General features: G+C 41.9%; 1 protein-coding gene across 7 annotated transcripts in view; it reads left to right on the forward strand.

Moving 5' to 3' along the window:
- cnot4.S (CCR4-NOT transcription complex subunit 4 S homeolog) overlaps positions 1–23,145 on the forward strand; it is a 51,079-nt gene that overhangs the window by 2,642 nt on the left and 25,292 nt on the right. For all 7 annotated transcript variants that reach the window (XM_018254078.2, XM_018254079.2, XM_018254081.2 and 4 more), the window contains 2 exon segments: positions 19,165–19,452; positions 22,700–22,897. In XM_018254078.2, coding sequence (XP_018109567.1) covers positions 19,279–19,452; positions 22,700–22,897 — 372 coding nt within the window. In that variant the 5' untranslated portion in view covers positions 19,165–19,278.

Here is a 23,145-nt window from a genome sequence, read left to right on the forward strand (position 1 = left end):
AACCACTCTTTTTAGCTTCTACAGAGACTGTTTTCCAGCAGTTGGGGAACTACAACTCCCAACATCCTCCAGGGTTTGCTCTAATTTAGCAGCGGCTTCTAAACACACGTAATAAGGATTGTTTATTGTGATTGTCCTATACTCGGCCTTCTATTTGTGAGCGTATGATGCCGGTCACTATCTCCTTTGTTTTTTTTCCCAGCTTGTGTCCTCCATGTTTCTGGAGGGGTTCTGGGAGTTGTAAATACGCAACATATTCCAGCATATGTAAATGTCACACTTTCACCGGATATTTGTGAACATAAGTGCTGTGGTGGTTCTGACTTTTGAAACAATGTAGCTGTGAGGAAGCATTAAAAGCTGACCATTGCTACATTGTTTCAAGAGAGAGAACCCGCAGTGCAGAAACTCACAACTTGACAGGATTAGAACGTCCTTTGATGACCGTAGTGATCACCAAGTAGGGCAGAGGGACAGGCCTTGTCATTCATGATCAAGAGGAGGTGGGTGACACTGGTCTCCCCAAAAATAGGAAGGCAGAGCGTTAACCCATTGCCTCCCATTTGCACTGACTAAAGGGAAGATGGAGTCGGCAGTAGCAGCACCTTGTATACAAATCATTTCACTGGCTCAGACTGAGATGTTATTGGCACGGGTGAGTCACAACTGTGTATTCTCTGCAGATAAAGAAATAGAACTTATCTCCTGACTCACAAGGCAATGACTTGCACTGCTTATATATAAGAACCCTCCATTAAAGGGGAAATAAACCCAAACATGAAATTGTGCCTATTGGAAGAAAGTGTCACTCTGAGCAATTTCCCAATATCCATTCATTCCTCATTCTCACTGGGTTTATAGTTCTGTGTAACTGTCATTGTGTCTGTCCCTTTCTCTGCACTGCTGCCTCTGACTCCTGATACAACTTCCCAATATCCATTCATTCCTCATTCTCACTGGGTTTATAGTTCTGTGTAACTGTCATTGTGTCTGTCCCTTTCTCTGCACTGCTGCTTCTGACTCCTGATACAACTTCCCAATATCCATTCATTCCTCATTCTCACTGGGTTTATAGTTCTGTGTAACTGTCATTGTGTCTGTCCCTTTCTCTTCTCTGCACTGCTGCTTCTGACTCTGATACAACTTCCCAATATCCATTCATTCCTCATTCTCACTGGGTTTATAGTTCTGTGTAACTGTCATTGTGTCTGTCCCTTTCTCTTCTCTGCACTGCTGCTTCTGACTCCTGATACAACTTCCCAATATCCATTCATTCCTCATTCTCACTGGGTTTATAGTTCTGTGTAACTGTCATTGTGTCTGTCCCTTTCTCTGCACTGCTGCCTCTGACTCCTGATACAACTTCCCAATATCCATTCATTCCTCATTCTCACTGGGTTTATAGTTCTGTGTAACTGTCATTGTGTCTGTCCCTTTCTCTGCACTGCTGCTTCTGACTCCTGATACAACTTCCCAATATCCATTCATTCCTCATTCTCACTGGGTTTATAGTTCTGTGTAACTGTCATTGTGTCTGTCCCTTTCTCTTCTCTGCACTGCTGCTTCTGACTCCTGATACAACTCCCCAATATCCATTCATTCCTCATTCTCACTGGGTTTATAGTTCTGTGTAACTGTCATTGTGTCTGTCCATTTCTCTGCATTGCTGCTTCTGACTCCTGATACAACTTCCCAATATCCATTCATTCCTCATTCTCACTGGGTTTATAGTTCTGTGTAACTGTCATTGTGTCTGTCCCTTTCTCTTCTCTGCACTGCTGCCTCTGACTCCTGATACAACTTCCCAATATCCATTCATTCCTCAATCTCACTGGGTTTATAGTTATGGGTAACTGTCATTGTGTCTGTCCCTTTCTCTGCACTGCTGCTTCTGACTCCTGATACAACTTCCCAATATCCATTCATTCCTCATTCTCACTGGGTTTATAGTTCTGTGTAACTGTCATTGTGTCTGTGGAGGATGACACTTTTGATAGGTGGAAGGTTCCTTCCCAAACATATCCCTGAGCTACATTTCTACTTTTTCCTATGTGTGGGTCAAACCTTGTGCATGAGTCAGATTGGATAGTGTCCGTTCTATGAATGAAATGTGTGTTAGTAATTGTATTTGGCGGCTGCAGTGATTGTAGCAATGGCAGAATGGATAGAATTGCATGGACGCCCGATTAACTTCCATTATAGCTGACCAAGAAAAGTACAGGTATCGGACCTGTTATCCAGAATGCTTGAGAGGTTTTCCGGATAATGGATACTTGTGTAATCTGGATCTTTATACCTTAAGTCTACTAGAAAATCATATAAACATTAAATAAAGCCAATAGGCTGGTTTTACTTCCAATAAGGATTAATTATATCTTAGTTGGGATCAAGTACAAGCGACTGTTTTATTATTACACAGAAAAAGGAAAATATTTTTACAAATTTGGATTAAATGGGAGACAGCCTTTCTGTAATTCAGAGCTTTCTGGATAAAAGGATTCCAGATAATGGATCCCATTGCTGTACTTTAGAGTTCTGCTGTACTGATCCGGTGTATGATTTTGGGATAAAAGCATGACTTCTTGAAGCTCAGCACCTTTTAAAACCCATTGGTTGAATTTGAAAAATCTTGAAATCTGATTGGTCCAATGGAATGTTGATGGGCGGGACCAAAGTTTTGCATCTCCAAATCAATTGTTTGCTTAGGGTTATAAGGGACCCCGACTATCTGATAATGGTTTAAAGGGGCAGTTCACCTTAACGAAAGGTATTGTTTCTTTTTGATTGATCTTTTTACAGTATTTGTTCTAATCTGAGTTGCTCTTGTTTCCCTGATGCATTATCAGTTTCTGGCATCCTGTTGCTAGGCTCAGAATTCCCCTAGCAACCATGCATTGTTTTGAATAGGAAACTGGAATATGCATAACAGGGGCCGGGTTGGAAAGATGGGTAATTAAAAAAAAAAATAGCAATAACAATTAAGGGGCAGATTTATTAATTCGAATTTTCAAACTTTATTTTGGTAAAAAATTCGAATTTTTAATTTGAATGTCAGATTTGTCACAGCTCGATTCGACTTTCGGGTCTTTCGTAATCCGAAGTTTTTTCATAAATAACCTCCCGTTCAAGTTGCGAGAACATTCGAATTTATTAAAGTTAAAGAAAAGAAATTCCACCTTTGATAAATTTGCCCCTAAACGTGTAGCCTTTCTATATGGGGTCAATGACCCCCCGTTTGAAAGCTGGAAAGAGTCGGAAGAACGAGGCAAATTAGAAAACTATAAAAAAAAAAAAATTATGAAGACCAATGGAAGAGTTGGCTGTTTTAGAACATACTAAAAGTTTACTTAAAGGTGAACCACCTCTATAGCAGGGTTTCTTATCCTTTTGCTCAGAGGACCCAAATAATGTTGGGGCTCTGTGACCCAAGAACGTTTCTTATTTAAATGACTGTTTATTTACAGCACAACCTGGTTGTTTATTTACAACTCATTGTAAGGCAACATGGTTTCTATATAATAATGGGCGAGTGCTGGAAAGAGACCCTAAAACATTTTACACATTTGAAGGGCTAGTTTGCCTTTAAATTCACTTTCATAAGTGACACTTTGGTATTGTGGAATTCCAGAAGCTGTCTGGTTGCTAGGGACCAGTGTAGGGATATTTGGCAGCACTTTGCTTTATTATGGTTTCACTTTGTGCTTGTTTTGGAACACTCGGCCGAGTGCACGGGGATATCCGTCTTTGCTTTGTACCGTCTCTTTAAAAGGGTTGGTTTACCTTTAAGTTAACTTTTAGTATGATAATGAATGCCTATTTCTAAGGAACTTTCCAGTTGGCCTTCATTTTCCTGTTTTTTATAGTTTTTGTATTCTTTGCTTTATTCTTCTGACTCTCTCCGGTTTTCAAATAGGGGGTCACTGACCCCATCTAAAAAACAAATGCTCTGTAAGGCTACAAATGTATTGTTATTGCTACTTTTATTCCTCATCTTTCTATTCAGGCCTCTCCTATTCATATTCCAGTCTCTTATACATATCGGTGCATGGTTGCTAGGGGAATTTAGACCCCAGCAACCAGATGGCTGAAATTACAAATTGGAGAGCTGCTGAATAAAAAGCTAAATAACTAAAAAAACACAAATAATAAAAAATGAAAACCGATTGCAAATTTCCTCAGAATATCCCTCTCTACAGCATACTAAGAGTTAATTTAAAGGTGCACATCCCCTTTAAGAAGAGATCCCTCGTGATTCCAAAGGAAGGCACAGCCTGACCAGTTAAGGGGCTGGTTATATTTCGGGCAAGACGCTTTGATTATTTTTAAAGGGGAAGTTCACTTTTTGAAATTGATGCTTTCTTAGCAACTTTGCAGTTGGTTTTCATTTTTTTTTTTAAATGATTTGGTGAAGGGGCGGTTCACCTTTGAATGAAGAGTAGATATTCTGAGACAATTGGTTTTCATTTTTTATTATTTGTGGTTTTTGACTTTAGTTTTTTTATTCTGCAGCTCTCCAGTTTGCAATTTCAGCCATCTGGTTGCTAGGGTCCAAATTACCCCAGCAACTATGAACTGATTTAAATGAGAGACTGGAATATGAATAGGAGAGGCCTGAATAGAAAGATGAGGATTAAAAAGTAACAATAACAATACATTTGTAGCCTTACAGAGCATTTGTTTTTAGATGGGGTCAGTGACCCCCATTTGAAAGCTGGAAAGAGTCAGAAGAAGAAAGCAAATAATTCAAAAACTATAAAAAAAAAAAAAAAAATAAATAATGAAATTACTTTTCTGTTGAGATGTGACTTTTCAACCAAGACTTTGTTGCCAAGGATAGTCGGCCCCCAGCAACCAGAAATCAGTCTAAATTGTCTCATGCCCCTCCTGCTCCTTTTTTTTTTTTTTTTTTTTTTTTTTTTTTTTAGATTGTAAGCTCCCTTCCTCCGCTTCCTTGATGATCTCACTTCCTGGTTTTTGGCTGGCAGCTGGTCAGGTTGCTGGCAGTTAGTAAAATGCCGCCGGGAGCCCTGCAAGGAGCATACTTCATGACGTGGCTAGCTCTCGGCTTGTGTTGTGCCGCACGTGACTGCAGATAAAGGTCACATATTGCCTCACTGTTATTTTTCCACTTTACAGCTCAGAATACACGGTCTCTGCCTGCGTGCGACAATTCTGAATTCACATCCCTCTTCAGTTTGGTTTAGGTGTCGGCTTTTCATCCGTATTGTTCAACTGTCACATTCCAGCCCCTCTCACGGTTCCTCTAGCTTTTCTTCTTCATAGCAGGTTGTGATTGGCTTTCCAACACAAGGGGAGGGTTATTGAGGCAATGCAATAAAAGCCGCAAAGGTCTAGTAACCCATAGCAACTAGAGGTCTGCTTTTATATACATTACCCATGCCTTCCTTTCTCTGAGCTTGCTTCACCTTTAAGTTAACTTTTTGTATGTTATAGAATGGACAACTTTTTTTATCATCTTCCAACACTTTCTAGTTTTCAAATGGGGGCGGGGGTCACTGACCCCCTCTAAAAATCAGATGCAGGGCTACAGGTTGTATTGTAACAACAATATTCCGTCCCTCTCCTATTCATATTCCAGTCTCTTATTCAAATCAGTGCATGGTTGCTAGGGGAATTTAGAGCCTAACAACAACATGGCTGAAATTACATACTGGAGAGCTGCTGAATAAAAAGCTAAATTAGTCAAAAACCACAAATAATACAGAATGAAAAACAATTGCAAATTGTCTATAAATATCCCTCTCTACGTCATACTAAAAGCTCATGTAAGGCAATTCTTTTTCCATGTGCCTTTATATGGTCACACTATAACCCCTCAGTGTCTTCTAATATCCTTATCATTTACAGTAGGGGATACATTATCCCTTATAATACATGAGTGATACTCACAGTTCCCTGTATAACTCAGCCTGCAGCCTTGTGTCTTTATATGGTCACAGAACAACCCCTCAGTGACTTCTAATATCCTTATCATTTACAGTAGGGGGTACATTATCCCTTATAATACATGAGTGATGCTCAGAGTTCCCTGTATAACTCAGCCTGCAGCCTTGTGCCTTTATATGGTCACAGAACAACCCCTCAGTGACTTCTAATATCCTTATCATTTACAGTAGGGGGTACATTATCCCTTATAATACATGAGTGATACTCAGAGTTCCCTGTATAACTCAGCCTGCAGCCTTGTGCCTTTATATGGTCACAGAACAACCCCTCAGTGACTTCTAATATCCTTATCATTTACAGTAGGGGGTACATTATCCCTTATAATACATGAGTGATACTCAGAGTTCCCTGTATAACTCAGCCTGCAGCCTTGTGTCTTTATATGGTCACAGAACAACCCCTCAGTGACTTCTAATATCCTTATCATTTACAGTAGGGGGTACATTATCCCTTATAATACATGAGTGATACTCAAGAGTTCCCTGTATAACTCAGCCTGCAGCCTTGTGCCTTTATATGGTCACAGAACAACCCCTCAGTGACTTCTTATATCCTTATCATTTACAGTAGGGGGTACAGTATCTCTTAAACTAAATGAGTGCTCTCTCCTATTCATCTTCCAATCACTCATTCATACCACTGCCTGGTTGCTAAGTCAGATTGCTCCCTAGCAACCCGATAGCTGCTGAATTTCAAGACTGGAGAGCTGCTGAACATAAAGCAAACAAATAAAAAAAATTACAAATTGCAAATTGTCTGAATATGTTTCCATCATACCAATCGTTAATGAAAGGTGAACTGCTCTCTCAGGAGGATATGGAATCTGTATATTAACAATCCTTTCTCATCCCAAAAATTATGGTTCTGCCGTTAGTAAAGGGTAAGTAAAACCCCTTTTCAGATCACGGAGACAGGGTCAGATTTAAAGAGGTTGCTTTTGCCTGTTTGTTTTTCTAAGTATGTTCTTGTTTTGCTCCTTTGGGGAGAGGATTCATGAGTCGCCTATTATACTTCCTATCCCACCCCCTGTAAAGTCAGCAGTTTCTGTGGTCAATGAAAACATTCCAAAACCAGAAAATAGCTGCTTACATGTAAATATATCAAGTATTCCAGGAATGGCCGTTTATGGGCCTGGTTGCCCGGATATATCCAGCCCTGTGTATTACACAGTATAGACTGCTTTATAGACCCACACTGACCCCTTCTCTTCTTCCAGCCGTCGGCAGAACATGGGGATTTAGACGTAAGATTTTAATCCATGCTTTATGGCAGCTGAGATTCTATCTGTATAACAGAACATTCTGTCCCAGTGGCTGCACAGATCCTATCTGATCCCCATTGTAAGCAGCAGTCCTGTCCTGCTTTATGGCAGCTGAGATTCTAGCTATCTGTATAACAGAACATTCTGTCCCAGTGGCTGCACAGATCCTATCTGATCCCCATTGTAAGCAGCAGTCCTGTCCTGCTTTATGGCAGCTGAGATTCTAGCTATCTGTATAACAGAACATTCTGTCCCAGTGGCTGCACAGATCCTATCTGATCCCCATTGTAAGCAGCAGTCCTGTCCTGCTTTATGGCAGCTGAGATTCTAGCTATCTGTATAACAGAACATTCTGTCCCAGTGGCTGCACAGATCCTATCTGATCCCCATTGTAAGCAGCAGTCCTGTCCTGCTTTATGGCAGCTGAGATTCTAGCTATCTGTATAATAGAGCATTCTGTCCCAGTGACTGCACAGATCCTATCTGATCCCCATTGTAAGCAGCAGTCCTGTCCTGCTTTATGGCAGCTGAGATTCTAGCTATCTGTATAACAGAACATTCTGTCCCAGTGGCTGCACAGATCCTATCTGATTCCCATTGTAAGCAGCAGTCCTGTCCTGCTTTATGGCAGCTGTGATTCTAGCTATCTGTATAACAGAACATTCTGTCCCAGTGGCTGCACAGATCCTATCTGATCCCCATTGTAAGCAGCAGTCCTGTCCTGCTTTATGGCAGCTGAGATTCTAGCTATCTGTATAACAGAACATTCTGTCCCAGTGGCTGCACAGATCCTATCTGATCCCCATTGTAAGCAGCAGTCCTGCCCTGCTTTATGGCAGCTGAGATTCTAGCTATCTGTATAACAGAACATTCTGTCCCAGTGACTGCACAGATCCTATCTGATCCCCATTGTAAGCAGCAGTCCTGTCCTGCTTTATGGCAGCTGAGATTCTAGCTATCTGTATAACAGAACATTCTGTCCCAGTGGCTGCACAGATCCTATCTGATCCCCATTGTAAGCAGCAGTCCTGTCCTGCTTTATGGCAGCTGAGATTCTAGCTATCTGTATAACAGAACATTCTGTCCCAGTGGCTGCACAGATCCTATCTGATCCCCATTGTAAGCAGCAGTCCTGTCCTGCTTTATGGCAGCTGAGATTCTAGCTATCTGTATAACAGAACATTCTGTCCCAGTGGCTGCACAGATCCTATCTGATCCCCATTGTAAGCAGCAGTCCTGTCCTGCTTTATGGCAGCTGAGATTCTAGCTATCTGTATAACAGAACATTCTGTCCCAGTGGCTGCACAGATCCTATCTGATCCCCATTGTAAGCAGCAGTCCTGTCCTGCTTTATGGCAGCTGAGATTCTAGCTATCTGTATAATAGAGCATTCTGTCCCAGTGACTGCACAGATCCTATCTGATCCCCATTGTAAGCAGCAGTCCTGTCCTGCTTTATGGCAGCTGAGATTCTAGCTATCTGTATAACAGAACATTCTGTCCCAGTGGCTGCACAGATCCTATCTGATTCCCATTGTAAGCAGCAGTCCTGTCCTGCTTTATGGCAGCTGTGATTCTAGCTATCTGTATAACAGAACATTCTGTCCCAGTGGCTGCACAGATCCTATCTGATCCCCATTGTAAGCAGCAGTCCTGCCCTGCTTTATGGCAGCTGAGATTCTAGCTATCTGTATAACAGAACATTCTGTCCCAGTGGCTGCACAGATCCTATCTGATCCCCATTGTAAGCAGCAGTCCTGCATTGCTTTATGGCAGCTGAGATTCTAGCTACTAATCATACTATAAACAGATTTATTTTGCACAGCTGAAATGACAGGAGGCTGAGATTAAGGTTTTAGCCCAGAATCTCTTCTCTATGTGGAAGCCAAGGTACTGGGTGACTTCCATTTCCCAACTGCTCACAATAATTTTTGAAATGTATTTTTCCAGCCTACACACGCTCCCTTTGGAGTATTTGTTCAGTCAGTATTGTGCCGGCTTTCCACCCCCGTTGCAGCATTCACAGCGTGCCTGAAAGCAAATGCCTTGGTTCCAACTCCAGCCTCTGTGCTGCTCCGACTTTACATTCACAGTCAAGTGCCTAAGCCGAGTCATTACCTTCCCACCCACCTCGTTTGAATAAAAATAGGTGATTTTTCTTCCTCCATCAATTCCATTATCAGATATTGTATAGCGGAAAGCACACGGCAGCCTGAATAATCGCACCGCGTTTGCTTTGCGTCTTTTCCATTGTAGAACAATCAGAGGATATAAAACGAAAATGAATCGATATATTGATATTGAGAATTGAATTGGTTTCTGAGATTTACGCAGTTTTAGACGGCTGATATTAGACGATTGCCAAAACTGCTCACAGTGTCGGCGACCCTATTTGTCTTGCTCTTGTCTGAGCAGATTAGTCAATTGTTAACCCTAAGAATGCCATAAGCCTGGTATGAGCAGTCTAGAACTACTAATACAGGTATGTGATCCGTTATCTAAAATCCTGTTATCCAAAAATATCTGAATTACGGGATGTCCATCTCCAGTAAACTCCATTTTCGTAAAATAATTCTAATTTTTAATAATGATTTCCCTTTTTCTGTGTTATAATAAAACAGTAACTTGTACTTGATTCCAACTAAGACATAATTAATCCTTATTGGAAGCAAATTCAGCCTATTGTTTTTATTTCACGTTTAAGTGATTTTTTTTTTAGTAGACTTGGTGAGATGCTTAAAATTCTGGATAACTGGTCCCATACCTGTATTTTAGCAACTATTAACCAAAATTAGCAAAAAAAAATTTTTAATTGCAAACGTGCTCAGAGGCTCACCCTGACTCAATAAGTCACTCTTTTAGGTTTAGCTCCCCATTAAATGAAGGCAATGCATGAAGTGTGAATGGCTAGTTTTAAATGTTATTGCAATTGAAATCATAATCTATCTGGCTGTTTATATTCTCTGAGCTCCTGGTTCCAACTCCTGAAACAATGTAGCAGAAGGCAGCTTGTAAACTATTTCGATTTAAAGAACTGACGTCTCGGGTTCCGACTCTTGAAACAATGTTGCAGCCTATAAGCAATATCGATTTGAAGAACTGACTTCTCGGGTTCCGACTCTTGAAACAATGTAGCAGCCTATAAGCAATATCGATTTGAAGAACTGACTTCTCGGGTTCCGACTCTTGAAACAATGTAGCAGCCTATAAGCAATATCAATTTAAAGAACTGACGTCTCGGGTTCCGACTCTTGAAACAATGTAGCAGCCTATAAGCAATATCGATTTGAAGAACTGACTTCTCGGGTTCTGACTCTTGAAACAATGTAGCAGCCTATAAGCAATATCGATTTGAAGAACTGACTTCATGGGTTCCGACTCTTGAAACAACGTAGCAGCCTATAAGCAATATCGATTTGAAGAACTGACTTCTCGGGTTCCGACTCTTGAAACAATGTAGCAGCCTAAAAGCAATATCGATTTGCAGAACTGACTTCTCGGGTTCCGACTCTTGAAACAATGTAGCAGCCTAAAAGCAATATCGATTTGAAGAACTGACTTCTCGGGTTCCGACTCCTGAAACAATGTAACAGCCTATAAGCAATATCGATTTGAAGAACTGACTTCTCGGGTTCCGACTCTTGAAACAATGTAGCAGCCTATAAGCAATATCGATTTGAAGAACTGACTTCATGGGTTCCAACTCTTGAAACAATGTTGCAGCCTATAAGCAATATCGATTTGAAGAACTGACTTCTCGGGTTCCGACTCTGAAACAAAGTAACAGCCAATAAGCAATATCGATTTGAAGAACTGACTTCATGGGTTCCGACACTTGAAACAACGTAGCAGCCTATAAGCAATATCGATTTGAAGAACTGACTTCTCGGGTTCCGACTCTTGAAACAATGTAGCAACCTATAAGAAATATCGATTTGAAGAACTGACTTCTCGGGTTCCGACTCTGAAACAATGTAACAGCCAATAAGCAATATCGATTTGAAGAACTGACTTCTCGGGTTCCGACTCTTGAAACAATGTAGCAGCCTATAAGCAATATCGATTTGAAGAACTGACTTCTTGGGTTCTGACTCTTGAAACAATGTAGCAGCCTATAAGCAATATCGATTTGAAGAACTGACTTCATGGTTTCCGACTCTTGAAACAATGTAGCAGCCAATAAGCAATATCGATTTGAAGAACTGACTTCATGGGTTCCGACACTTGAAACAACGTAGCAGCCTATAAGCAATATCGATTTGAAGAACTGACTTCTCGGGTTCCGACTCTTGAAACAATGTAGCAACCTATAAGCAATATCGATTTGAAGAACTGACTTCTCGGGTTCCGACTCTGAAACAATGTAACAGCCAATAAGCAATATCGATTTGAAGAACTGACTTCTTGGGTTCTGACTCTTGAAACAATGTAGCAGCCTATAAGCAATATCGATTTGAAGAACTGACTTCTCGGGTTCCGAGTCTTGAAACAATGTAACAGCCTATAAGCAATATCGATTTGAAGAACTGACTTCTTGGGTTCCGACTCTTGAAACAATGTAGCAGCCTATAAGCAATATTGATTTGAAGAACTGACTTCTCGGGTTCCGACTCTTGAAACAATGTAGCGGCCTATAAGCAATATCGATTTGAAGAACTGACTTCTCGGGTTCCGACTCTTGAAACAATGTAGCAGCCTATAAGCAATATCGATTTGAAGAACTGACTTCATGGTTTCCGACTCTTGAAACAATGTAGCAGCCTATAAGCAATATCGATTTGAAGAACTGACTTCTCGGGTTCCGACTCTTGAAACAATGTAGCAGCCTATAAGCAATATCGATTTGAAGAACTGACTTCATGGGTTCTGACTCTTGAAACAATGTAGCAGCCTATAAGCAATATCGATTTGAAGAACTGAATTCTTGGGTTCCGACTCTTGAAACAACGTAACAGCCTATAAGCAATATCGATTTGAAGAACTGACTTCTTGGGTTCAGACTCTTGAAACAATGTAGCAGCCTATAAGCAATATCGATTTGAAGAACTGACTTCTTGGGTTCAGACTCTTGAAACAATGTAGCAACCTATAAGCAATATCGATTTGAAGAACTGACTTCTCGGGTTCGGACTCTTGAAACAATGTAACAGCCTATAAGCAATATCGATTTGAAGAACTGACTTCATGGGTTCCGACTCTTGAAACAATGTAGCAGCCTATAAGCAATATCGATTTGAAGAACTGAATTCTTGGGTTCCGACTCTTGAAACAATGTAGCAGCCTATAAGCAATATCGATTTGAAGAACTGACTTCTCGGGTTCCGACTCTTGAAACAAAGTAGCAGCCTATAAGCAATATCGATTTTTAAGAACTGACTTCTCGGGTTCCGACTCTTGAAACAATGTAGCAGCCTATAAGCAATATCGATTTGAAGAACTGACTTCTCGGGTTCCGACTCTTGAAACAAAGTAGCAGCCTATAAGCAATATCGATTTGAAGAACATTGTTTCAAGAGTCGGAATCTGAGAACAGAAAGGGGCAGACGGACGCAATGACATTTACACATCACTGTGGAATAGGGGATTGAGTAAGTGGAATAAATGGATATCGGGACGTTAGAAAGTGTTTTGGTGCAAATTCCACGTGTCCTTTCCAGACCAAATGTCCGTGTTTCTCTTCTTCATTCAAGGATTTAGCAAATAGCGAATCTCTATTAAAAACCCAAGGGGCATCTCCGAATCCTTTCAAGCCATTCTCTTTCCCTGAAAGACCCTTTCTGTTTCTAACAAGTGTCCTCTAAAGCAAAAAAAAAAAAGCCGTTGCCATGGCTTTCGTTGAATCGCCTTTGAGTGCCAAAAAGTGAGCCCATTGATTTGCCTTTGTGAGACTGCTGCAGAGAAGTCCAGGCTTCCCAGTGCTTTATAAAGTCGCGTTGTAGACGAAAGGAACGTTTTCACAAATCCTTTGTGGGAAAAGTAGACTATTTGGTTAATATTTATTAATAAAAGGGCACATAGGAAGATCCAGTCATTTACTGAGGTCTACATGTGAGCAGATCTCCACTTCATTTGTCCACCCAAATGAAGGTCCTGATCCGGTGAACCTCACTGGATCACTAAAGGTACCAAATGAGAGAAGGATTTATGGCCAACTCCACACAAGGTTTTGTCCACAGAAATGATGAACTGATCCTTGGCCAGTAATCCTCAATCAATAATGAACATGCCAAAGGACAGTGGGATATTTGGCCAACTCCAGAGAAGTTTGCCACCCAAATGATATGATCCATCACCAATGATCCACCATTGATACCGAACATGCCAAAATAGAGTGCATTTATGGGCAACTCCAGAGAAGGTGTTGTCCACCCAAATGAAGATCTGTTCCTTGGCCAGCAATCCTCCATCGATACTGAACATGCCAAAGTAGAGTGTGATTTATGGCCACCTCCAGAGAAGGTCTTACCGCCCATGTTATATAATCCTTAGCCAGTGATCCACCATTGATCCCAAACAAGCCAAAGGAGAGTGGCATTCATGGGCAACTCCAGAGAAGGTCTTTTCCACCCAAATGAAGATCTGATCCTTGGCCTACGTTCCTCCATCGATACTGAACATGCCAAAGTAGAGTGTGATTTATGGCCACCTCCAGAGAATTCTTACCACCCATGTTATATAATCCTTAGCCAGTGATCCACCATTGATCCCAAACAAGCCAAAGGAGAGTGGCATTCATGGGCAACTCCAGAGAAGTCTTTTCCATCCAAATGAAGATCTGATCCTTGGCCAGCGAATGCGATCCTCTATTGATACTGAACTTGCCAAACAAGAATGGGATATATGGCCAGCTCCAGAGAAGGTCTCGTCCACCGAAATGAAGATCTGATCCTTGGCCAGTGATCCTACATCAATATTGAACATGCCAAAGGAGAGTGGAATATATGGCCAATTCCAGAGAAGGTCTTGTCCATCCAAATGAAGATCTAATCCTTGGCCAGTGATCCTTCATCGATACTGAACATGCCAAAGGACAGTGGGGTTTATGGCCAACTCCAGAGAAGGTCTTGTCCACCCAAATAAAGAACTGAATCTCACTGATGTTGTCTTTGGCATGCAAGATTCATTGGCCACGGATCACATCTTTATTGACATCTGCCAAGCTACTGAATGGCCACCAGTATCAGCCCATGTATGCCCAGAGAACGTCTGCTTTATTTATCATTGCAAAATGGGAAGAAACAGACTGAGCTAATGCAATCTTTTAGAGTCAAAAATTAGATCCCATGTATAGAAAAGATGTCTAGATAAGAGAGGCAATAGAATAGCGGAGCCCCCAATCTAGCTATGACTTTTTTTAAGGACCCAACTGTTTGGTACCTGTATTAAACTAATAACACACTCCACATTGTGTGTGACATGCTCCATAGAAAACAATGGAACATATTGTCATATGGAATAATCCATTTGTACCCTGAGCTGCTGTATTCTGGCATGGTTTCTTCTTTGGCTGGGGCGTTAAGTGGGCTTCCAACTGGATAATGTTTGTCAGTGTCACTAGCAAATTACTTGCATTCTGCAGCCTTTCAACAGTTAACCATTAACAGCTTTATGTTCCTGGAAAGAGAGAAAGTTTGCTTCTCTGAGAATCTTGATTTTTCGTTGACTAAAATATCAGATTTTCAAGGATTTATCAGTATTGAATTTTACAAACTCGCATGACATTGACAGTGAGAGGGGTCTGGGTGTTTCTTTTCCACCCAGTACAGTTTCCGAAACCTCTACATCCTCCTCCTTGAGCTGTGGGTGAGTAAACACCAGAACATTTTCTTCCTGGTTTATCTTCCTTCAGATTCTGGGAATTCCTCCAGCTTTGGAACTGATGAAATCTATGACTTGCTTTTTCCTCGTACATATCAAGCCGTGATGTAGGAGAGCAAAGGAGAGGCTCTTGTTGCACAACCTTTGGCTCGGCAGTAATGTTGGTCTCTCTGTGCCAGTTAGCTGGTAGAACAAAGCCCTTCTTCTTGTGGTTTCTGCTCTTAAAGGGAGAGGATGCACCACTGGGAAAGAAACGTTTCCTATAATATTTATGGTGTCAAGATGTGGCCACCAACAGCTGTGTGTAGTTCATTGTGAGATGATTGAACCAACTTCCTCTCAAGATTCGTACAAATTTCCCAATGTGGAAGTGACAACTGCCTGACTCATTGGTTCACTGGAAAGATCGTTTGTGGTTACCATTTTTGCCAATGCAATTTGATTTTCCAGTTTTGGGGTCTCCAGGAGTGGCGCGCACGGTTGGCAAAAGTCTAGATCAGTGATTCCCAACCAGTTGCTCACCAACCCTTGGATGTTGCTCTCGGTGGCCTCAAAGCAGGTGCTTTTATTTTTTAATTCCTGGCTTGGAGGCAGTTTTTGTTGCATAAAAACCAGGTGAAAAATAGTAAGTTAGGTTGAAAAAAGACACCCATCCATCAAGTTCAACTTTTTGACTTTTTTTTTTTAACCTGCCTAACTGCCAGTTGATCCAGAAGAAGGCAAAGGAAGGCAGGTGTACTGCCAAACAGAACCTCCTATATGCTACCAGTCCATATAGGGGCTACCAATAGCCAACCACTGGCCATAATTGGCAACTCCTCAACTCTTTTTACATTTGTATGTGGCTCATGGAAAAAAAAAAGGGTTGGGGACCCCTGGTCTAAAGTGTTTATTCTAAAGGGCTGGGTATATGAGGGGTGTATCAGGTTCCAGATTTGGTTCACGATTCAGTAAAATCGGATTTGAGTGACTGCTGGACATCAGAAATGTTTTTGAATATTTTTTTTTTTTTGCCAATTTTCGTATGCAAATTAGGATTTGGTAGAATCTTTTGAAGAGCATTCTGTATTTAGGGGCGAATCCAAAAAAACCCCAAGATTGGGTGTATTCTAGCGATGTGCAGGAGGGTCAATTCTCGCGGGACGTGGGGGGAGTCGAGCTTAGTCTGACACATACCCGCGACCTAAGTGTGGGCTGCTTCCAACATGCCCTGTCCATGATGTCAGAGATGGGGGCATGTTGGACGTTGAGATATAAATGGAAGCAGCAGACAATGGGCCTGGTCTGGGGTGGGTTGACAATTTGTTGGCTCACACATCCCCATATATTGGTTAAATCACAACAAACAAACTGGGTTTCTCCTGGAGATTCTAATTTTTAGTTATCTCTCAATTTTTTTTATTCGTCTTCTCAACTCCCAAGGCTGGTGTGATCGTTTTCAACCAATGGGCACATCAGTTTATGTTCGAATGGAAATTCTTTCTATCTACTCAAGTGTTGGACTGGTCCACCTTGAAAACTCCCAGTGGGCCCATCTGTTCATTTGTTTTTCTGTGGTTGTACTATGTCCATCAACCTAACTCAGTGATGGGCAAAGTGTGGCTCTCCAGCTGTTGCAAGACTACAACTCCCACCATGCCTTGCTGTAGGCTGATAGCTGTAGGCAGTCTTTGCATGCTGGGACTTGTAGTTCTGCAACAGCTGGAGAGCCGCACTTTGCCCATCACTGACCTAACTGAACAAGATAGAGCAGTGATCCCCAACCCCTCGGATGTTGCTCCCAGTGGCCTCAAAGGTGCTTATTTTTGAATTCCAGGCTTGGAGGCAAGTATTGGTTGCATAAAACCAAATGCACTACCAAACAGACCTCCTGTAGGCTACCAGTTCATAAAGGGGCTACCAGTTCAACCACAGCCCTATTGGTTCTCCCAGAAATAATTTTTCATGCTTGTGTTGCTCCCCATCCCCTTGTGGCTCATGGGTGAAAAAGGTTGGGGACCCCCTAAGATAGAGAGTAAGAAATAGAGGGATAAAGAAGAGAGTGAGGGAAGGTGGATAAGTGGAGAAAACAAGAGGCAGAACAATGGGTGAAGAAAAGACTTGGGCCGACAGAACAGGAGATGGAAAATATGAAGTGGAATGAGAGTAAATCATTTTGAAGTTTGGGCCCCTTGCTGTTTCCTTGGCTTCCCAGTTCTAATCTGCATCCTCATTAATGAAACACAGACGTAAAATACTGATCTATTTGTGCACGTGGGTTTGTGGCATTTAGCTTGTTTTAAAGGAGAACTAAATCCTAAAATGAATGTGGCTAAAACGTCATATTTTATATTATGAATTTATTGCAGGAGGCTAAAGTTTGAGCTTGTCAATAGCAGCAATGATCCAGGACTTCAAACTTGTCACAGGGGGTCACCATCTTGGAAAGTGTCTGTGACACTCACATGCTCAGTGGGCTCTGATTGGCTGTTGAGAAGCTAAGCTTAGGGCTCGTCACTAATTATCCAGCAGCAGAAAATGAGCTTCCCTGGCTGTAATATAAGCTGATGCTACAGGTTTGCTGATTATTCAATTCTGATGCTAATTGCACTGGTTTCTGTGCTGCCATGTAGTAATTATGTGTATTAATTACTAATCAGCCTTATATTGTGACATTTCTATTCTATGTGTACTGTATATTGTGAGTGGCTCCCTAAGCTCAGTAAGTGACAGCAGCACAGAGCATGTGAATCAGTGAATCAGCAGAAAAGAAGATGGGGAGCTACTGGGGCATCTTTGGAGACACAGATCTTTACTGCTAAAGGGCTGTGGTTGCCTTGGGCTGGTACAGAAGCACAAAACCTCATGTACAACATTTCTAGCTACTTTTTTAGTTAGGCTTTAGTTCTCCTTTAAATATGGTTTCGTTTTCGCCCAGTAGCAAAGTATCAGCTCCATACCCTTGTTAGACATTCATATCACAGAGTCGCATCACAGGGTTAGGAAATAAATCTATCCAGATGGAACGTCACTTCTCAGCTGCCCCCACATATGTGTGTGCGCGCTTCTGGGGGCCACTTGCTGGTGAGTGTGAACGAGTGGGATTTGTGTGTGTGCTGAGTCAGTGAGGCGTGTAAGAGAAGATGCTTACATAGGAGAAGTGAGGGAACGGCTCTCCAGCACCAGGCTAAAAATAAGCACCTGCGAGTGGGCCCAGGAAGAACCATGAGGAGTTATCTCCAACGTGGGCGATGTGTTTAATCCCGAGGTTTGGGGCGACTGGTGGGTGCGGGGGTGATTAAACATTCATGGCCATTTTGCAAATTAATGAGATGGACCCAAGTTGGTAGAACCCGAAATGTAAAGGTAGACGCAGATACATATGATCTTACAGATGGAACCAGGGCTGCGGGCACTGTTTGCTTTAGTCGAATATAGTTTTAAAGGGGCAATAAAGGTGACGTGGTGGGTGGGAGTATAAAGCGGCTCACATGAATGTCTTAAATCGGTGAGACACACTCCAACTGGTGTTCCCACTTGCTTCGCCCACCTGCACTTCCAAAACGGAGTAGAGCAGGGGGTCGGTGGACACAATCGGAGCCTGTTTGTCGGATTCCAACTTCCCGTCTTGCTTTTAGTGTTTAGATTTACACTTTAATGTCCTGATCTGCAGAGCAATTCTCTGCGCTTGATGCCCCCGGGGTGGCAATGCCCTGAGAGCTCATAAAGTTACTAGGGCAAAGCGAAAGCCACGCAAATGTGTGCGTCAAATGCCCCAGGGGCCATCTTTGAACAGAAAACCACTGCATTTTGCCTTGTTAATTGCCATTTTGTATGGATAATGGGGAGAGTTTCTGTTCCTTTGCTTGGTTAATACAGCAACCAATCAGCATTTTGCTTTTTTCTGCCCACTACTAGTTACGAAATGAGAGGAAAGCTCTGATAGGTTGCTCGGGTTAACTGTGCCGGTGCATTTTAGCTCCACTATCTAGGCTGACTAGAGTTCCTTGCATTTATTTTTTAGTCTGTTTTTGCAGGTTTTGGTTAATGGTGGTGCAATTTAACAGGGAAATGCTAGATAAAGACTCCTTGCCATGTGTTAGAATATATATTTATCACTGTTTTTTCTTTCTTTTACAGATACACAGATTTTGGCATCCCAAAGATTTTAATTTCACATTAAGTTATTATAAACCTGGAAATTTTTTTCTTTCTTTTTTTTTTTTCTGCGTTGTTTTGGGGGAACCTGTAAAGATGTCCCGCAGCCCCGTCTTAAAGGAAGACCCCGTGGAATGCCCCCTTTGCATGGAGCCCCTAGAGATCGACGACATTAACTTTTTCCCTTGCACGTGCGGATACCAGATCTGCCGATTTTGTTGGCATCGTATACGCACCGATGAAAACGGGCTGTGTCCAGCTTGCAGAAAGGTAAGGAAATACGATAAGGCCGGACCCCATCAAGTCCACCTGTTGGGTTTAAGAACCATGTCCCATTAAAAGGTGTTTCACCTGTCCCTGCCAACTGGGTGCCTGGCTGGCAATCTCATTGGATACGCACTGGCATCCATATCCTCATAACTGTCATATTATTCACATCACTTGTTTTCCTCAGAACCGGCACTTTAGTTATTCACCGCTCTGGAATCTGTTCTGCGTCTGTCCCAAAATGTGCTCTGATCGCACCAAGAAAATGCACTTTGGAATATTTCTGTTCAGCCAAGATTGCGATGGAGATTGCGATGACCTTCCAAGAACAACATTTTTTTGCACTTTTTTAACGGTTTCTTCTGATCCACGGTGAATTATTTTCATTCTGGGATCCTGGCACAAAGGAAAAGACATTCAGGCCTGAAAACCATTGATATGGATTAATGTTTCAGCCTTGGCTTTGGCAACTCAAAAAATTTGCCAACTTTATAATGGGTATAATACTTTTCAGTGTACATGTTACCAAATCTGTGCCAGAGGGAATGCCAAGAAAGCTGCTAATCTCAAGACCTTGTCCTGTGTCTCCTTCTGCCAATGTTGGTCGATCGGTATAAGGCCTATAATATATTCTTCTTCATTGCAACTCCTTGGATTCATGCCACTACCATCCATTGGTCAACTTTTGAGCAGTTCCTGATTGTCTACTTGCATAATGGTGGATATATTCTATTACCTCCTTCTCTTGACAATTATGGCATGAAAAGGCACCCCCTTGTGACACAAAGCCATAGTAGCTATAGCCTTCAACTTCAATGATGTGTATCTTTTCTAATAAGTGGATTATGCTGATGGCACTTGGTCCTCTTTCCTACTTGACAAAAATGGTGACCTGATAAATGTTCCTTGGAAGTTCCTGTAATCTTATATAAAAGAACCAAACACCAGTATGCTGGCATTTGAGTCTTACTTGTGAGCTCTGGTTGGAGACTCTTGAAGGTGTAAAGATTTTAAGGACTGTGTTCCGGATGTATCCCGCTTGCATCTTATCTAATAAGTGGATTATGTTGAAGAACTCCCTTGGTCCTCTTTCCTATGCTGACTTGATACATGTTCCTGGAAGTACCTGTACTTTTTTATAAAATAACCAAACATCAGAATGCGGGTCTTGGAGTCTTAAGGTGGCCATACACAGACAGATTTAAGATGCCAATTCAGGTTATTTTAACTGATTCAGCATCTTATCTGTGTATTGGGCTTTCCGACGGACCTTCCCAGCTGATATCTGGCCAAATCGAGCGATCTCGCCAAACAAGCAGATCTTATAGTGTATGGCCACCTTTATTTATGAGATGTGGTTGGAGACTCTCGAAGGTGTAAAGAATTACGGTCTGTGCTCTGTACTTACATCTAATCTAATAAATGGATTATGTTGAACCATGGCACTTGGCCGTCATTCCTACTTGACTAAAATGGTGACCTGATAAATGTTCCTTGCAAGTTCCTGTATTTCTATATAAAAGAACTAAAAACCAGAATTCTGACCTTGGAGTCGTATTTAAGAGATCTGATTGGAACTGTTGAAGGTTTAAAGGATTACAGTCTATGTTCCAGATGTCTCCTGCTTACATCTTCTCTAATAAGCGAATTATTTTGAAGAACTCCCTTGGCACTTGGTCCTCTATCCTACTTGACAAAAATGGTGAACTGATTAATGTTCTTGGAAGTTCCTGTACTTATATAAAAGAACCAAACACCACTATGGTGGCACTTGGTCCTCTTTCCTACTAGACTGATGAATGTTCCTTGGATGTTCCTGCACTTTTATATAGAGTTGTCCAACTAGAGGCACAACAGAAGTGGTCCCTCAAGGGATTTTTATGGTTTCCCTAGACTTGGCTTTATCATATTCCGGTATTGATTATGTAGAAGACAACATCATACTGGCAGACATATAGAAAAAGTGTTGTCCAGGCTTTTGAAAGACAGACTGTCTAAAGTTAAATAAGAAATACTTAGGCCACTGTGTCATTTAAGGACAAGACTTTTTTTTTCAAATGAGTTCTGCATGGCTGCACCAGTCTACAATCCGGCTACAGGGAGGCAATGGACCATCAGCTGAGACAATTCCTGTGGATGTTACCGGTGGGCAATTTGCTAACAAAATGCTGAGCTCACACTTTGCTTTGATGGCCATAGGCTGTATCTCAAAGTTTGCCGGACTATATATAACTAGTGATCTGCACCTCGATTGTAAGCTTTAATTAAGCACTATGAGCATAGCTGTGGCACCAGGCCAGGGGCTCACTTTACACACTTTGGGCAATTTGGACACCGCCTCTAGGGCAGCACAAAACAGTGGCAACATCCATAAGACCAGTTAGTGTTAGTTTAACTGGTATACTCATTTACTGCACTATATAATAATGGTGTCTAACCTAGTTATGAGTTAAGGGGGCCCAGCCTGAAGGCCAGTTAGGGGGAGATTTGGGGTGAGTTTTTATTTGTACCCTGGGTACCCCTGGAACTATAGCAGGGTGACACCCCAATGTTTCTCTATCTGTAACCTTGTTATGAGCTAAGGGGGCCCAGTCTGAAGGCCAGTTAGGGGGAGATTTGGGGTGAGTTTTTATTTGTACCCTGGGTACCCCTGGAACTATAGCAGGGTGACACCCCAATGTTTCTATATATCTGTAACCTTGTTATGAGCTAAGGGGCCCAGTCTGAAGGTCAGTTAGTGGGAGATTTGGGGTGAGTGCTTAGTTGTACCCTGGGTACCCCTGGAACTATAGCAGGGTGACACCCCAATGTTTCTATATATCTGTAACCTTGTTATGAGCTAAGGGGCCCAGTCTGAAGGCCAGTTAGGGGGAGATTTGGGGTGAGTGATTATTTGTACCCTGGGTACCCCTGGAACTATAGCAGGGTGACTAACACCATTGTTTCTATATATCTGTAACCTTGTTATGAGCTAAGGGGGCCCAGTCTGAAGGCCAGTTAGGGGGAGATTTGGGGTGAGTTTTTATTTGTACCCTGGGTACCCCTGGAACTATAGCAGTGTGACTAAAACCATTGTTTCTATATATCTGTAACATGCATCTTACTCCAGATCTTTCCTTGTGTTGGTGAGCACTTATTGACTCATAGTAATATTGCTGATATTGTAAGTGTGTTACAATATCAGCCAAAACATGACAATGAACACCTAGACTTGCCAGACCACTAACTCTCTTGTCTCCCCACAATGCAGCCATATCCAGAAGACCCAGCAGTGTACAAACCACTTTCACAAGAAGAACTGCAGAGGATAAAAAATGAAAAAAAGCAAAAACAGAACGAGCGGAAACAGAAAATCTCAGAAAACCGCAAACATCTAGCAAGTGTGCGCGTCGTTCAGAAAAACCTAGTCTTTGTAGTGGGGCTTTCACAGCGACTAGCAGACCCAGAGGTAAGCACACGCTTTTTAATCATTTAATTTATCTGTATGTCACAGCTGAACGTAGTACCTGCGCCAGTTTTAGAGAAACTTGGGGAAAAGGTGTCTGTGGGACACTCTGACCATGGGGTATAGCATTTAGCACCGAAAGGCAGGACACTAGAAGTAAGAAACAGATTCCTCCCTATCCTGCTGAACCCCCTAGTACAGCTAGAGGAGCTCCGTTTTTTCTAGTGTCTTCAAGGAGACAGGACATCAAC

The sequence above is a fragment of the Xenopus laevis genome, chromosome 3S (genome assembly GCF_017654675.1).
Source record: "Xenopus laevis strain J_2021 chromosome 3S, Xenopus_laevis_v10.1, whole genome shotgun sequence".
Lineage (NCBI taxonomy): Eukaryota > Metazoa > Chordata > Amphibia > Anura > Pipidae > Xenopus > Xenopus laevis.